Source organism: Ciona robusta, chromosome 11 (assembly GCF_009617815.1).
Source record: "Ciona robusta chromosome 11, ASM961781v2".
Classification (NCBI taxonomy): Eukaryota; Metazoa; Chordata; class Ascidiacea; order Phlebobranchia; family Cionidae; genus Ciona; species Ciona robusta.
Window position 1 is genome coordinate 8,399,743 of NC_143245.1, and position 18,114 is coordinate 8,417,856.

General features: G+C 39.4%; 1 protein-coding gene across 1 annotated transcript in view; it reads right to left on the reverse strand.

The window, feature by feature from the left end:
* LOC149729128 (uncharacterized) overlaps positions 1-18,114 on the reverse strand; it is a 70,446-nt gene that overhangs the window by 38,712 nt on the left and 13,620 nt on the right. The window contains exons 25-56 of the mRNA XM_089888675.1: positions 17,832-18,062; positions 17,217-17,346; positions 16,019-16,211; positions 15,357-15,539; positions 14,891-15,088; positions 14,393-14,542; positions 13,933-14,053; positions 13,384-13,538; positions 12,808-12,943; positions 11,940-12,048; positions 11,436-11,564; positions 10,731-10,974; positions 9,651-10,262; positions 9,066-9,350; positions 8,555-8,794; positions 8,119-8,280; positions 7,677-7,851; positions 7,180-7,358; positions 6,657-6,812; positions 6,127-6,356; positions 5,497-5,734; positions 4,980-5,213; positions 4,526-4,690; positions 4,065-4,224; positions 3,644-3,753; positions 3,154-3,318; positions 2,607-2,782; positions 2,203-2,396; positions 1,679-1,803; positions 1,232-1,393; positions 575-730; positions 104-283 (exon numbers count right to left, since the gene is read on the reverse strand). Of these exons, the coding sequence (XP_089744801.1) occupies positions 104-283; positions 575-730; positions 1,232-1,393; positions 1,679-1,803; positions 2,203-2,396; positions 2,607-2,782; positions 3,154-3,318; positions 3,644-3,753; positions 4,065-4,224; positions 4,526-4,690; positions 4,980-5,213; positions 5,497-5,734; positions 6,127-6,356; positions 6,657-6,812; positions 7,180-7,358; positions 7,677-7,851; positions 8,119-8,280; positions 8,555-8,794; positions 9,066-9,350; positions 9,651-10,262; positions 10,731-10,974; positions 11,436-11,564; positions 11,940-12,048; positions 12,808-12,943; positions 13,384-13,538; positions 13,933-14,053; positions 14,393-14,542; positions 14,891-15,088; positions 15,357-15,539; positions 16,019-16,211; positions 17,217-17,346; positions 17,832-18,062 (6,083 nt within the window). The remainder of the gene's footprint in view (positions 1-103; positions 284-574; positions 731-1,231; positions 1,394-1,678; positions 1,804-2,202; positions 2,397-2,606; positions 2,783-3,153; positions 3,319-3,643; positions 3,754-4,064; positions 4,225-4,525; positions 4,691-4,979; positions 5,214-5,496; positions 5,735-6,126; positions 6,357-6,656; positions 6,813-7,179; positions 7,359-7,676; positions 7,852-8,118; positions 8,281-8,554; positions 8,795-9,065; positions 9,351-9,650; positions 10,263-10,730; positions 10,975-11,435; positions 11,565-11,939; positions 12,049-12,807; positions 12,944-13,383; positions 13,539-13,932; positions 14,054-14,392; positions 14,543-14,890; positions 15,089-15,356; positions 15,540-16,018; positions 16,212-17,216; positions 17,347-17,831; positions 18,063-18,114) is intronic.

An 18,114-nucleotide genomic window follows, 5' to 3' on the forward strand; every position in this document is an offset into this window, starting at 1 on the left:
ATAATACATGATACTGGTAGTATAAATGACATCATATCACATCTCAGATCTCACTAGTATATATATATATGTTACACACAGCCATATATACAGCACAACCTACCTTCCGCATCAGTATACGTCCCACCCATGCACTCCTGGTATAAAGCGCTACCATTAGGACAATGCAACCCTCGTGGACAAATGTTGTCAAATGTTCCATTCTGTCCAACAAGACAATAATAACCTTCCTGGCATTTATCTGCTACTTGTGTTTGGCCCGATCGTGGGCAGAAGAATCCAGCTGTGGGGTAAAGGGTGTTGTTCATAAGATAACATAAGAAACTGCGTTGTTAGATGAGACAAGAGTGAGTGTTACAAGTACCAAGCTGGTCTTTATATAACACTCCCTCTTGTTTAATCTAACACTGAGGATGGTGCAGTTTCAGTTACCCAACTTTAACCACACAATATAATAACTTTGTCTTTTCGATTACAGGATATAGCGATAAAACAACAGTTGTTAAAACACGCTTACAGTTAAAACATATTTACATTTAGTTGGAAGAAAATAAGAGTGGTCGCTACACCTTACCTAAACAATCCATACAGCTCGTCTCATTGGTCAGCCCATGCTTATCGCTCCATGTACCAGGGGGGCAGAGTTGGGGTGTGTTGCTACCAGGGGGGCAATAACTACCTTGTGGGCACAAACTTGATGCATTGCTGGATCCACTAGGGCAGTAGAAACCTAAGGAAGGACATAAATGGTAATTATTCAACAACAGTTGTCGGTTTCACGTATGTAACTTATTTATCCTCGCATGGCGGGGCAACGACAGTCGTTATAACACGGGTGTTCTGTTTCATACACCTCGTGCCCGCTTACGAGTTACCACGTATGTAACTTATTTATCCTTGTATGGCGGGGCAACAACAGTCGTAATAACACGGGTGTTTTGTTTCATACACCTCGTGCCCTCTTACAAGTTACCACGTATGTAACTTATTTATCCTTGCATGGCGGGGCAACGACAGTCGTAATAACACGGATGTTCTATATAATACATCTCATGCCCGCTTACGAGTTACCATGTATGTAACTTATAAAAAGAAAAGAAAAAAGAAATTGTATGAGGTCACCACTTATGACGTCACATGGAACCCTAGTCTAAATCTCAGGTCCTATGGCATACCTCCCTATAAGACCTCACCCATATAGAACAACATTACAAATATATAGCAACCATACCTTCAGTACAGGGCACACCATCGGTAGACATCCCTGCTTCTACACATATACTACCAGCAGAACATTGTAGACATGCTGATATATTTGTTCCATGGGTGCTTGGGTTGTATGTGCCTGGTGGGCACTTAACTGGAGTTGTACTGCCAGATGTACAGTAGTGACCTGTGTGTAGGGGTTGGTATGAATAAAGTTACTTTAACCACAATATTATAGAACTAGGGGACAGTTGCATACAACTAAGATATAGAAATATAAGTAAATTATCTCATAACAAAGTGCAGAACCTACATGTTGGCTTTTTGCAATGATTTATAAATTCTTTCCATTACAACAAAATACTCAATTTATCAATAGAAGAACATGAGGATTATGTATAAACGGTAGAAATATATACTAGGACAACATACATGTTGTGATAATAATACATGGCAGCAACAGCCAACCCACCTACAGGACATTCTCCAAACATATTCCCGCTATTGAATGGTGAAGATGAATTGGCGCGAGTGGTACAAAAGTAACCGCTGTCACATTGACCTGTGGGCCACGGTAGACCAGGTTGGTCACAGAAGCTGAATATAAGGTTTGGGTTAGTTGGTTGTGATTAAGTGTAACTTGTTTATTCTCATGTTAGTGGTATATGATGAATATTATGCGGGGCAACGACAGTCGATAAAACACAGGTGTTCTGTTTCATACACCTCGTGCCAGCTTATGAGTTACCATGTATGTAACTTTGTGAGTGATTGATTTTATGTATGGCTGAAAATTTAGAAAACTCATTAGTGACCACTGGGTTGGAGCAATTGCTGTTAAGCGTCTGGCTTAAGAACCTATAGGGGTGGCTAAATGAATAGATAAATGTCACTTATTTAATATGTTTGTACACACACATATACATATAAACAAGTTGAAACCAACACACACACATATATACACATACAGACAACATACACACCAACACAACCTACCTTCCCCCAATACAAGCAATACAATCATCCACAGTTGTAGCATGAGTTGAATTATAGAAGGTACCAGCAGGACATGGGAACTCGTTTGCATATTTAGTACCAGGTGGACAGTAGTGGCCCAGGGGGCAAATAGATGATATGTTGTATATGATCACAGGGGAGATTGTGTTGTCACAGAAGAAGCCTTGTTCACACTGAAACATTGTTAAAGTTTACTGTTTCATCTTAACAGTGATAATTATTACAGAAATATATTGCGCTTTAATTTAAACCTAGTTGAGAAAATAAAGAGAAAATGTTGTTTAATCCTTCGCTAGCGTAATTGAATAGAACAAAATTAGAAGAAGCTTACTTATTGTAAAAGCCTGGCTTTAATGTGGTTTAATGTATCAAAGTTATCTTACTTGTTTACACTCAGACTTCCCAAACTCGTCTTGGTAAGTTCCAGATAAACACCTCGTTGGTTGGATCGTCCCGTTTATACAGAAGTGTCCTTGTGGGCAAACATATAGGGAGGGCGTGGCCGTGCTGATGTGTTGCCCTGGAAGTCCTTCACAGTAGAAACCTCCACTGCATTCACCTTGGGGGTGGGGGGACAATGATTACTTTCTATTCTATATTTAAGTGGGTAAGGTCCCTGGTGAGTCATGTTATGGGACCTGGGGTTTATTCAAGAGTTGGCTTATTACTCCAAACTATATTGTGTTCTATTCTATATGGGTAATGTCATAAATAGGGCCTGTGGTACATAGGTAAGTTTCTACTTTGTGGAATGTCTGGTAAACTAAGATTTATGCCAGGGTGTCACAACTCCAATGTTATTAATACTGCTGTAAGATTTTCGGGACCTTTATCAAAATAATTTTACAGGTTATCCAAGGTCCTAAGGCGAGGTACCCCAATGTATCCGTAATCTAAACCTTTATTCCATCACCCCAAATTTTAACTTACCAGTTGGCTCCTCCAGTCCATGCCCATCACAGTAATAACCAGGTCTGCATTCCTTACAGTTTGATGAGTTGATATTCTTCACTGAATCGAGGTAGGTACCAGGGGGGCAAAGTTGGGGGGAACCTGAGCCTTCGGGGCAGAATGCGCCTTTGGGACAAAAGTTACCTGGAAAGTAAGAACAGATTGTCAGGAAAGCTTGCCTGGTACCTGGGATGTAGGTCTATTTGTTGGTATATTACTGTTACATCCAGAGTTCTACCATCTAAACCCCACTGAGGTAGTTTTATTTTTAGTGAGGCACGCCTGAAACCTGAGATGTGGGTCTATTGCCCCAACACCTATAGACTAGACCCCACTGAGGAAGTTTAAACTTAAATTGATTAGGAAGCCGATAATGCCAGTGGTCTCTATGATACACCATTAGTTGGACTCTATTTTCTGTGCTGCATATTTAGTACTTGTATATCACACTACAATCTAAACAACCCACCAGTGACATTCCCATCTTCAGGATTATCTTGCATGGCACCCAATCTACAATACCAACCAGCCTTGCACATCCCACTAACATTAGATTGAAATTCACTGTCGCAGAAATACCTGAAATGTGCGCGAGGGGCATATTAGAAGTGGTAACGTGTGATTTAAAAACATTTATTTAACATTCTAATTTATTCTAATGGATAATGATGCGAACTCAGTGAAGAGATGTGTGGGGTTAGAACTAGATGGGGGAACAAAAATCTCGCACATAACAATAGCAAGAACAAATGTTCACAATCTATAAACCTTAGACTTTAATTCATAAACGCAAATCATTCTCTTAATAAAACTTTTAACATTCTCTTGATAAAAAATAAAATATAAAATACCATTTTGGTTAATATAAATATATATGTATATATACCCACCCAGCAGGGCATATGGTTGGCTGTATTGAACCCTGAGGGCATATTGAGCCAACAGGACACCCATTATCTGTTCCGGATACTGAACCTTCGGGACAGTAATATCCATCAGGGCATTGGTTGGTTGGGGAAGATAGACCAGTTGAATTGCAATACCAACCACCTATAAGGATAAGTGTTAATATATTGTATATCATAGCGTGTGCCCTGCTGTTAGGTGTCTATACAAACAAGCAGAGCCAAAGTATATTGCATTCACCACATTATTCAATGAGGTACCCTATGTTTGACAACTATGAGTGTAACTGTATTTTAACAATGCCACCCTATATTTAGTTAAAAGATAAGAAAAAAACACATTAATGGCTGCATTGAGCTTTGAACCCCATATCCTCTGGTTATGAGACAAAGCCTATTACCATTGAGCCATAACATTAATGTATTAGTTTAATATAATTGTAAACCTGTGCATTGCGTGCAACCATCCGCCGTTGTTTTAGTCGTTCCATTATTGAATGTCCCTTCATTACAAGGATATTTATTTGCACTGTCAGTTGAATCAAAGCAGTAATGGCCACTGGGGCAAGGAGTGTCCGTGTAGTTCACTGTGCCAGCAAGACAGTAGTACCCTGGGTTAAAACATTACAATTTTAGTAGAAATATATGTTCATGTCATAATAACAGCCATGCTTTCAACTAATGCTATTTCATTTGTTTTTTGGTATATGGGGGTTTTGAAACAGAACACCCGTGTCATAACGACTGTCATTGCCCGCCATGCAAGAATAAATAAGTTACATATATATATAGGTTATACCACCACTTAAGATATATTCAATATAAACTATTCCTGTCATGCATATTAAACTTGTTTTATTTTCAAACCACCATTCAGATATCCTATGGAGTCTTACTCACCAGCCACACATGGATCACACACTTCATGACCAACAGAATCTGCATAGCTCCCCGCTTCACACAACTTTGGATAGCTTGTACCAGATGGGCAGTAATGACCAACAGGACACCTCCCCCCGTACCCACGTTGTTGTCCATCGTAACACCAACCCTGGTCAACATACGATGAGTTCGTTCCATCGGGTTGGGACCGGTCCATTCCGGTTACGCAATAATACCCAGGAAGGCAGGGACCTGGGGGGAAACAAAGTCTGTGTTGTAAATATAAAACCCAAATATTTTACAAAATAAACTGAAAACAATCTCCCTAGAGATAAGCTTATTTATCTCCAATAAATAAAATAAAAAAAAGTAAACAAGTTTTACAATTTCTTTTGCAAATATTTATTATTTCGATTTATTTTGTTCAGAATACAAACGAACATTCTATTAATTTAAAAAATTAATGAAAAGGAAATAAGTGCTAATAAAACAGTCAGTCCATTTATTTAAAAAAATAAAATCTTAATAAACAAACCTGAAGTATCAATCATTGCTGTTTGTGCGCAGAAGTGTCCAGCTAAGCAAGGTTGGCAGTCAGATATATTAGTGAGCCCGGTCTGGTTGCTGAAGGTTCCTTGAGGACAAGCTTGTATATTGGACCCTGTACCATTAGGGCAGTAGTAACCCATGGGACAAACTTGTTTACCATCAGCTACAGTGCATGTGAAACCTTCAGGGCAGGGTGGGCAGTATTCGGCATGCGTCCAACCAACCTGCGTGGTGTATATCGGTGAATGAATTGAACTTATTTATCCTCACGTGGCGGGACAACAACAGTCGTTATAACATAGGTGCCATGTTTCATACACCTTGTATAATTATTTTAGTTCTTTACTCAAATCAAGTATAATATTAAGAAGGTTTCATAATATAACAAACATATATAAACTAACTTTTGCATGCGATGGCAAATATCAGTTTAATTAAAACAAAGAGAATTAAACAAAATAACAAGTAAAAAAAAAGTTTCAAATAATTCGCATCTCATAAGAACAAACAGTTCTTACATTACATAAAATAAATACAATTTGGCTTTCACACACTGCATGCAAACCATGAATGATCCACCACACTCACAAGTTCCACAAACCCACAATAAACTCACATAAGTCCCGTCCTCGCAAGGCAAAGGTTGTTCGTTTCCACCAGGGCAATAAGTACCAGCAGTACAGAATGTGGTGTTAGATTGGCCAAATATGGACCCAGGTTCGCAGTAATACCCAGGTGTGCAAGGTCCTGTTGGTTCATCTAGACCAGGTGTTTCACAATACATACCACCAGTGCATTGTGTGCAGTTGAATTTGTCAGTTAGACCAGTGATATTCGAAAATGTACCTGTGTTGGGGTGATGGTATCATAATATTGTTTGCAGTAAAAGGTATTGTATTAATTAAGATACTAGAATAGTAAATAAGCCAGGTATTACATTACTTATAAGAATACAAATGCATGCGATTTTATCGTGTACATGGCATGCCTCAATGTAAGACCTCACCCGTATAAAATGTACATATACAATGTTGGGGTAATGGGACAACTCTGGCCTAAATTCCAGGTCCCATGGAGTGCCTCCACATTAAGTCTCACTCACACAAAATAGATCAAAACCCTCCTAATAGATAACCCCTATCTCACCTTCAGGGCATAGTTCTGGTTTGTACGAAGAAGGCGGACAATACCTCCCCATCTCGCACTCAATCTCATTGGGTTTGGTTGAATTCTCAGGGCAATAGAAACCAGCCATGCATGGCCCAGTGGTTGTGGTTGCGTTGAATTCACTGCAGTAGAAACCTGGGGGGGAGTTAACTTAGTTAAAATTTATTAATAATTTGCTGCTAGCCTGAATTACACTTTGTATTACTAAAGTTGAATGAATGAATGTATGTAACTTACTTATCCTCACGTCGCGGGGCAAAGACAGTCATTATAACAGGGGTGTTTATACACCTCGTGCCAGCTTACGTGTTACCACATATGTAACTTTGTTGGTGATTGTTTTTAAGGGATTTTTTCAATTTTTTTGTTAAGGCTGATAATTAGGACAACCCATTAGTAACCACTGGAGCAATTGCCGTTAAATGTCCAATACCTCTGCGTTGGGAGGCAGGCACGCTAACCAACTGTGGTACGGTGCTGAGCTAAATTTAGTTAAACTAACCTTGATCACAAGCAGCACATTGGTCAATGGTCTTCAACCCTTGATGAGTTCCATAAGAACCAGGTGGGCAAGGATCAGGGTTGGTGGTGGATGGTGGGCAGTAGAATCCTTGTGGGCATGTATTGCCATCGGTACCTTGGTTGGGCGTGGAGGATGTTGCTCCAGTGCGACAGAAATATCTGTGGTGGGGGGTTGGGTTAGTTTGTGTTAATTTGATTAATTTTTAATTTGGGAGGGTCAATGTATAAGTGCTACACTGCTGTGGGGGGAAAACCTCATATACTTTGATGTTAACTTAATTATGAGCAAAAAAACATCTTTTTATTTCTCTTCATTGTTTCAACTAACTTGATCTGCGCTATCGTATTCCACAAAAATATATATATTATTAGCAGAAATTTGACCGTGCCACACTCTCCCCATTAAACTGCCTATGCATTCTTATGTAAACAACAGGCACTTGTTACCACACATAACCCCAAGCAACAACCACCCACCCAGCTTCACAGATATCACTCGATCTTGTTTCCGATTGCGCAATATTCGGGCAATAATGTCCACCATCACATGGGGTGCACGCATCCATGGATTTCCCACCAATGGTTGGGTTGTAGCTTCCTTTGTTGCAAGGGTACTGGTTGAAAAATGAAGTCCCTGCTAAGCAGTAGTAACCTGGGGGGATAGAACATTGTATTTAATATCTGAGGTAGTAATAAAAAAATGTTATTTGAAATAGAAAGACTAAGGTTATTAGTTTAACTAATCATTGTAACTGTAACAGTGATTATTATAAGTTGAGTTAAGAATTTTTTTCCATGAATACATTTTTTAAACCAATATTTTACTTAACTTTTCACAGAACATTTGTAGAAAGTATTACAGACTATAGTCACAGTAGCATGCACACAAACACAATCAACCCATACACCCCAACCCCACCTTTTTGGCACGCAGTATCGTTATAAGTGACCACAGGTCCCATTGAAGCGTCGCAGTAATATCCAGGTGGGCAAGTCTTACACGAATCCATTCCTTCTTCATCTTGGTACGTACCGTTACCACACGGGGTGGGGAGCTTGGAACCAGCAATGCAAGAATAACCTGGGAAGTTGAAATTCAGACTTGTTATAATATAGAAGATAAATCAATTCAAATTTAATGCTAAAAATATTTTTTATGAGATATAAAAAGGAAAGAAATGCAAGTCTAGAATATTTATACTAATGCAAATGTGAAAGAAATTTAGACATTTAGATTTTTTGCCAAAACACAAAAACAATATACATATATTCTGTTGCTCTCTTGTTTAGTGCAAGCACAAAAAAGAGACTTTAACACACCCCTTTACATAATATGCGATAACTTTAACACTCACCCTTCCAGCAAATATATTGCGGAGGTGCCGACATATTTTGTCCTTGTGGGCAGTAATACCCTGCGTCACAGTCGTTAGTTGGAGCAGGTAAACCATAAGCATCGCAATATTTTCCCTCAGTACATTCATTACAATCAGCAATGCTTTGGCTACCAGTACCACCTACAAAGGTGCCAGGTGGGCAAGCAACACCAGCAGATGAACCTTCTGGACAATAATGTCCTGCTATGCATGGACCACCTGTGTTTAAATGTTAGGTCGGTTATTGTGAATTCATATCATTTGTATGCACGCAGTTTACTTTAAAATTTATTTAATATTTATTTATCCGATAATTTATTTTGCATTTTTTTACTAGTTTAACTAATACTTTTTTTTAAAAGGTTGAAATTATTGAACTTTTTGTTAATATTCAATAGAATTAATGATTGGTGATGCCATTCATTGTTGTTTAATCAATTATTCCTAGATTTCCATTCAGTTTAATTGACTACACAATATATCATTGTACCTGTATCATCTGTACCACTTGGTGTAGCAGACAGACTGCTATTAGTGCAGTAGAAGCCAGCTGTGCAGTTCCCTGCAGGTGCTTGTCTTTCAGGGAGGTCACAATACATCCCGGGATCGCATGGGAACGGCGCTGATGAACCAGCTGGACAATATTCACCCGCTACACACCTCGCACCCGTGGTGGCATTGGATGGTTTGGCTTCATATGAACCCCCACTACAATACCAACCAACGTCGCATTCTGCTGTTGGTTGGGAAGAGCCCGCTGTTTTGCAATACCAACCTGTGTGATGTCATAATGTTTGAATTATCATAATTATTATGTTCCTTTATAAACATTCTTTACAATACCATGGCCTTCCTATTTATTCATGCCACTTGTACTTTTGATAAAAAAAACAAAAAAACAAAAAACTGTTCTTTAAAAAAATTATATATTATAAACAAAATAACTAATCAAAAACAAAAAAATAAGCACATTTTTTTCTTACAAATTTAAATTTTATAAACAAATGGGCCGTTCATTTTGTAACCTTAAAAAGTAAAATATATTTTTCCAAACAACTCATAGTTGCCACCCTACCTCCTATGCAAGGCAAGCATGTATCCATGGATGTGGCTCCCGTTGTATTGGAGTAAGTTCCCCTCGGGCAAGGGTTGGTGATGTAATCAGTAGACGCCGATGGGCAGAAATAACCCGGTTCACATGGCTGGGGGTTTGTGCTGGTTTGTGGGCAGTAGTTACCAGCTGGGCAAGGATAGCACGCAGATAGCCCTGTAGTGTTGGCAAATGTACCAGCATCACATGGAGTTTCTTGGTATGAGCCTTCTTCACAGTAATGACCAACAGAACATTCCCCACCCCATGCTGTGCTGATATCAGGGTTAGGTACTTCAGATGATCCATTGCAATAATACCCAGGGCTACATTTCCCTGTTGCATTGCTTTTACCAACTTCTTCACAGTAATATCCAGGTGTGCAATCAATACATTGACCACTATACTGTATAGGAGTACTTGGTCCGAACGTACCAGCAGGGCACGTCTCCATTTGCCCCAACCCACCACGACAGAAATATCCAGGTTGGCAGACCCCACAGTCATAGTTAACACCATCAGCACCAACACAGTCACCAGATATGGGTTGGGAAGTTTTAGCAGCACCAGCGGAATAATATAAACCGTCTACTTCACCTGTAAGGTTGTAATAGTAGTTGCAAAGTTGATAGTCGGTTATATTAACACCACAGCACAAACTATATGTTAAGAAATAAGAATAAATGGCCAACAAGGTCAAACACAGTAGGCCAGACAGAAAAGGAGAAAAATCACCAATGCAGAGAAAGGTTGGAGGGGCACTCGTTGCGAAAGATTTGAAAAAGTTTAAACACCCATGTATAGAAGGACATTATCGCCTATAAGGTTCATCTAATGGTGTTTAAACAAGGCAGTTTATACACTTAATATAGGGGGGTAAGTTAATGATATTTAAGTTGTATTTATTGACACAACAAAGTATGTTTGATGTGCGACATTTATAATGTTCGCTTGGGTGAGGTCTTTAATGAGGGACACCTGAGGCATGGGGTGTGGGTTCGTTGCGTAGAAAGCTGGGCACGCAGCAATATACCTCACCCATGTTATATATTAAACCCCGCCTACCATCTGGTTCGTTGTTTCCTCTTCCAAGGCAATATTTCCCGGCGTCACAGTTCGTACACTCGCTTGCTGCTTTCAATCCACTTCTATTCGAATAAGTTCCTGGCGGGCATGGCTTGGGGAGGAGTTCGAGTGGTCTCCCAGCTATGGGGCCCGTACCCTCACTCCCCACACAATAGTAACCAGCATCACAAAGTTTAGGAGGTTGGTTGAAAATACAGATGAAGCCAGGCTCACAGTTGATACACTGAATATAATAGATTGTTTTATATGCTTGGTTGATATGAAAGGATGTAGCTTACTTATACTTGCATGACGGGGTAACGACAATCGTAATAACACGGGTGTTCTGTTTCATACACCTCGTTCTCATTTCTAAGTAACCACATATGTAACTGGGTAATACCAACTTAATATTGTAAGTTGTAACTAAATAATTAGAATTTTTTAAAGCCTAGGTGTCAGAGCATCAAGTACCGGCTAAGATGGAATAATCGCCCAAGTTCTCCCTCCCATTTTGGCCATTCTATACTTTATACATACACCTTGTGTCTGCTTCCGAGTTACCACATATGTAACTTATTTATCCTCGCATGACTTTGCAAGAATAGTCGTTATAAAATAGGTGTTTTGTTTCAAACACCTCGTGCCAGCTTAGAAGTTACCATGTATGTAAATATGCGAGCAATTTCAGACCAACTTATTTACCTCACTCTGACCAGTAGCATTGGTGTACAGCCCTGTATCGCATGGTGTAGGCTCCGTACAACCACCATTGTCACTACAGTTGCAATAATTCTGTGTTGGGCAGAATGTTCCACCATCAGTAGTTAGGTTCTGTAGATACAATGTTAATATGGGGTTAGGTATACAACTTAATATATAAGGGTAAGGTCTTCAGTGAGACACCTGAGACCTGGGATGTAGGTATATTACCCCAACACCCAGGGTGCTACCATCTAGAAAGAACCCACTAAGGCAGCTTCTAGACACTCAATAATAGAGATTCTATTCTATAAGGGGTCATCAACAGGGCAAACCTGGAACTTTAATGTTTATCAATTTTAATACCATCATCCAATTTTACAGTTTGTTCTATGTTTGTGTAACATAAAATGAACATAACATATAGATAGCATATAATACTGCGTATGTGACTATCCCATCAATAGGGCATATTATAAGTTACCACACATATACAATAATACACACCAGTGGTTTAGGATCCGAAGCCCCTCCCGTGCAGTAGAAACCGACCTCACAAGGGCCGGACACCTCGGTCATTCCAGATGCTGCGCAATATTTACCAGGATCACATGGTCTATATATAAGTGGTTTGATTATGGTGGGGACGTGGGGCATTGAAGTTGGGTTGAAGGAATGCAACTTATTTATCCTCGCATGGCGGGGCAACAACAGTCATTATAACGCGGGTTTTCTGTTTCATACACCTCGTGCCCGCTTACGAGTTACCACGTATGCAACTTATTTATCCTCGCATGGCGGGGCAACAACAGTCATTATAACACTGGTTTTCTGTTTCATACACCTCGTGCCCGCTTACGAGTTACCACGTATGCAACTTATTTATCCTCGCGTTGTGGGGCAACGACAGTCGTTATAACACAGGTGTTCTGTTTCATACACTTCGTGCCCGCTTACGAGTTACCACGTATGCAACTTATTTATCCTCGCGTTGTGGGGCAACGACAGTCATTATAACGCGGGTGTTCTGTTTCATACACCTCGTGCCAGCTTACGAGTTACCACGTATGTAACTTATTTATCCTCACATGGCGGGCAACGACAGTGGTTATAACACAGGTGTTCTGTTTCATACACCTCGTGCCCGCTTACAAGTTACCACGTATGTTTGTGGGTGATTGTTTTTCTGTATGGCTGACAATCTAGACAAACCAGTTGGAGTAGTTGTTGTAAAGCGTCTTGCCCAAAGACATACAAGGTGAATTGAATACTCTTTCTTATAAGGCCAGTCAAAAATTCCCATTTGAAAATAAAAACATTGATTATTTTACTAAAATCCTCCCAAAGTATATGGAATAAACAGTAGTGAACTCACGTGCAGTCATTTATACTCGTAGCCCCCGGTGTTGACCGATAAGTCCCCGGTGGGCAATCTTCCATTAATGTTGTTCCTTCATGGCAATATTTACCAGGCAAACATTGCTGACCAACACTGACGTCCACTCCTTCACCTGCATTGGAGCATAATGGATTCTGTGGATCTTATTCTATATGGGTGAGGGTCTACGATAATGCATGCTATGAAACAATGGCCTTTTTATTAAAAAAGTCAGATCTCTGTAAGCAATACTAGATAACTGAATTAAACTAATAAGCTTATCATTTTTAAAGTTTTGAACAGTTTAATTGGATTTTATTAAATGCTAACACATCATAGAGATACTACAGAAAGGCATATGCCAAGAAACTGGGATTTAGGCCATAGTTGGCCCATTACCCCAACATTGTATAAGCATTCTATTTTATATGGGTGAGGTCCTACAGTGAGGCACGCCATGGGTCCTGGGATTAGGCCAGAGTTGGCCATCACCTAAACACCCCGGTGATTTAGGCCAGCACCATTACTCAAAATATTATGAACCCATTAATGGTAAACTAAGTTACTACACACCTGTTGAATTATCCTGTGAAGGTTGATTGACATTTGAACCGTTATAACAAATATATCCAGCTGAACAGTTTCCTTCTGGCGCTCTAAGACCGAGCGAGCTACAATATTTTCCTACTGGGCAAGGTAGACACGAAGCTATTGTGGGGGAGTCAGCTCTGCAGGGGTAAGGGGGTTAGTTTAGCTGTACAAGGTGTAGTTTCTATTTCACTTGGTATCAGTAACAGTCAATCTCTATTGTTATTCAATATAATTTTATTCAATAGCTCTGTAGGAGGGGGGGGGGTTAGTCAGCTGCATCGGTTGTGTTTTATAAACTACTCATTTTAAAATACATAAAACCCGCCCCATCTTTTTCTTAAAAACGATAAATTTGGTGGGGACAGTTGGTTTAGCTGTACCAGGTATAGTAATGTGTTATACTTAGTTTTATTCACAGTCAATTAATAAAGATGTATTCGGTTATTCAAATTAATAACTCCAATCAGTTATCGCCCAATTATAATCAATATGTGGATTGCCTTAAACTTCAAGCATCATGCAATAACTTACTGAGGGTTGTAGGAACCAGGCGGACATAACTCTCCTAATTCTTTAAATGTTCCAACAAAGTCTGTAGCTGTTTCGTTGTAAGTGAAGTTTACAAACGGGTTGGGGGAGGGACAGTAACTACCTGTGTGGGGGGGTGTGAGGGTTAGTGTTATAATGTATTATGGTTAGATTATATTATAATACATAATCATACCAACTCTGTTATTACCAAATCAGACTGGTTTTAAAAATTTTGGTTAAATTTTCCAGAAGGTGAGTTTAATTAACAGCATACATGGTGGCTTCATACACCTCATGCTCACTTTTAAAGTGGTTTAGTGCACAAAACAACATATGCCTTTATTTTAATGACAAGAAAATGAATGCCTTTATTTTGCTGACAAATTACTGCATGTCTCCCCAGAAACCGCTGGTGCAGCATAAGTCACCACAGTAGTATTTGAACCCAGTACCCTCATACCTGGTGGGCAGGATAGGGTGAAGTTCATCCCTTCACGTGGACAAGTTCTTCCAGCTATGCAAGCACGACATTTCGAGCTCTGTTCACTGGGTTGGTACGTACCAATGGGACAAGGAGTTTCCGAGGTGGATTGTTGCTTACAGTAAGTTCCTGTGAAACATGGGTGTTTGCATGTGTGGGGGGGGGGTATAGGTGGACAGTTGGAGGTTTATAGGTTTGAAAAACTAAAGATAATGACCAAGATATTGAATAAAAACACCTTGTTAGGTTTTGATATTCTATAGCATGTTATCTGATTTACACAAGTACTTTAAATGCACGCCTGGTTTAAACTATTCCCTCAATAGCCAACAACACCCAAGGTGCTGCCATCTGAACCGAGACTTTGAAATGTCAGAATAAAATTGATGTTTTTATTCTAAGCAGGAAAAGCTTATTTAAGCCAAGATATATTTAAAGCCTGATGTAAGCAACCTGTTACCATTCATTCAAACTGACCTGGCTGGCATGGATTCTGGAATTCACTCGATGAACCCTGGTTGCAATAATGTCCCTCAGCGCACGGGCCCGTGGGCTCCGGTTGGGCAGAGTTGGCGCAGTAGAACCCGGCAGTGCACGGCCTGCAATCGCTGTCGTCAGTTTGTCGCGGGGAGTTGCTAAACGAACCAGGAGGGCACGCCGTCGCATTCCAAGAACCTGCGTGGTAAGTGTTAGCAAAAGTTCGTAATGATTAATCAAGGTTAAAAACAATAATAAAAATATATAATTAACCAAACTTGGTTGTTTTTTTGCCAACACCTTGCTGTCTTATCTATATCAGGGTAAGATTTTGTTTGTTTTTTTTATTTAAAATTTATTTTTTGTCATATTTTTAAACAACTCTACAAAAGTTTAATATATATATCTTTATATTACTAGTGGAATAGTAAAGTCATAAGAAATACATAAATAAAATCACACTCACCCATAGGGCAGTACCCCCCCACAGGACACACAGCACCCGTACTGTTATCGTTTGGGTTGGAAGTTGAAGCCCCTCCATAACAAATATATCCCGCGTCGCATTCACCTCGTACGTTTATCATACCAAGGGAGTCGCAATAATATCCGGGGTCACAATCCTTGCATTCCGTGATGTTCGTGAGCTCTGTTTGTGATGGGAGATGATCATGTGAAAAAGATGATCATGTGAAAAAGATGATCATGTGAAAAACATGTTTATATGAAAAGATGATCATATGAAACAAATGATCATGTATGAAATATGCGTTCATATAAACTATGATAAAATGAATAACAAGATACACCTATCCGAAAAATAACTATATGGAAATTAACAATTATACAATTGTATGAAATGATGATCATATATGAAAGTAACAATGTGAAAAGACACAAAGTTTTGCATAAGAATAAATTAAAAAACAAAATTACGTGGCTCTGGAATTAACAGCCAAGTTTTTAGGCATTATTTTTGCATGCATGTTTAACAACTGCCATTTTGTTGCTAATTCCTACTTCTTCATTCTTTCATTTAATTTGTCCTTTTTATCACATTACAAGGGGCATATAGAACCATACATATAAATAGTTTATATTTTATTTCTAATCAATACATTAACCCACTGTTAGTCGTCCCATATGTTCCCTTAGGACAAGGCAGAGGAAGGTCTAAGTTTTCATAACAATAATATCCTTGTGGGCAGTTAATGGGGAATATACTTCCAATGGGACAGTAATAACCAGGGGGACAAACGTCACAATCGTCCACCATTGTCCCTCCTGTCGTGTTTCTGTACCGACCACCAGGACACGGGACCTGTGTATGGGTGAAATGTATGTACGAGATACCTAGTATAACAGACACATATATCTGCCTACATAATATAGGAAGTATAACAATAACACAATGTATAACATTATATGGAGTAACTTGTAAGCGGGCACGAGGTGTATGAAACAGAACATCCGTGTTACAACGACTGTCATTACCCCGCCATGCGAGGATAAATAAGTTGCATACGTGGTAACTCGTAAGCGGGCACGAGGTGTATGAAACAGAACACCCGTGTTGTAAACGACTGTTGTTGTCCGGCCACCAAGGACAAAGTAAGTTACGCACATTTATAAAACATTTTAGTGGTGTAACTCACGCTAACTGTCAAGTGGGATTGTCTATTTATCATGTAACTTATTTATCCTCACATGGCAGGACAGTCGTTATAACACAGGTGTTCTGTTTCATACACCTCGGGCCCGCTTACGAGTTACCAAGTATGTAACTATTTATCCTAGCATGGCAGGACAGTCGTTATAACTCGGATGTTCTGTTTCATACACCTCGTGCCCGCTTACGAGTTACCACGTATGTAACTTATTTATCCTTGCGTGGCGGGGCAATGACAGTCGTTATAACACAGGTGTTCTGTTTCATACACCTCGTGCCCGCTTACAAGTTACCAGGTATGTAACTTATTTATCCTCGCGTGGCGGGGCAATGATAGTCGTTATAACACGGATGTTCTGTTTCATACACCTCGTGCCCACTTACAAGTTACCAGGTATGTAACTTATTTATCCTCGCGTGGCGGGGCAATGACAGTCGTTATAACACGGATGTTCTGTTTCATACACCTCGTGCCCGCTTACAAGTTACCACGTATGTAACTTTGTGAGTGATGTAAATATTGGTTAGATTATGTACTGAGTATCTGAGTGCCTGCTTACCACCTCATTAAACCATGAACCAAAATTCTTCTGTTTACGAACAAATAGTATACACTAACATACCCCACCAGTCACACATATCAATATATACACTCACCTGTTTCGGTCCGTATGAACCGATATGCGTAAGATCACTTGGTAGAAACGTATTTGTGATGTTTGTTGGGCAATAATAGCCAGCTTCACATGTGCCACTCTCCATGTTGGAGGCTTCGAGGCAAAATGAACTACAAGTATTAAATTACCGCTGTTATATTATGTATATTCACCATAAAGAATTAACTATGGACTCATTATACTATAGCAGATGTTGCACCAAGTCTACTCAGTCTTTTACAAGCACTGATGATGCCAACAGTTTTTGCTGCATGTTTTAAAAAAACCTTAATATGAATATCAAGGTTACAATTATCAAGTATAGACTCATTATACTATAGCAGATGTTTCACCAAGTCTACTTAGATGTTTCACCAAGTCTACTCAGTCTTTTACAAGCACTGATGATGCCAACAGTTTTTGGTGTAAGTTATACAAAAATCTTAATTATGCATATCAAGGTTACAATTATCGAATATAGACTCATTATACTATAGCAGATGTTTCACCAAGTCTACTCAATCCTAATATATTATATTCAACATAATATATACCTTGGTAGTCAGACACAATACATGTTATATAGCTGATTTCCCCTACATACACATATTCTTACCCTGCAGTACACGGTAGGCAATCTAGTACAGATTCCTTGGCATCCAACGTATTGAGCGTTCCCGTTGGACAAGGCAACTCCCTTGGTGTGGCTTCGGGACAATAATATCCAGCTCTGCAATCTTTTGAATCAGCTTGTGTTGCTAAACCTTCCATGCAGTATTGACCAGCAGCACACCTCTTGTATGATGTCATGTTTTGATACGATGTTGCAACATCGTCACAGTAATACCTGGAATGTATACCTCATGCTCACTGTCGAGTTATAACATGGGTGTCTTTAT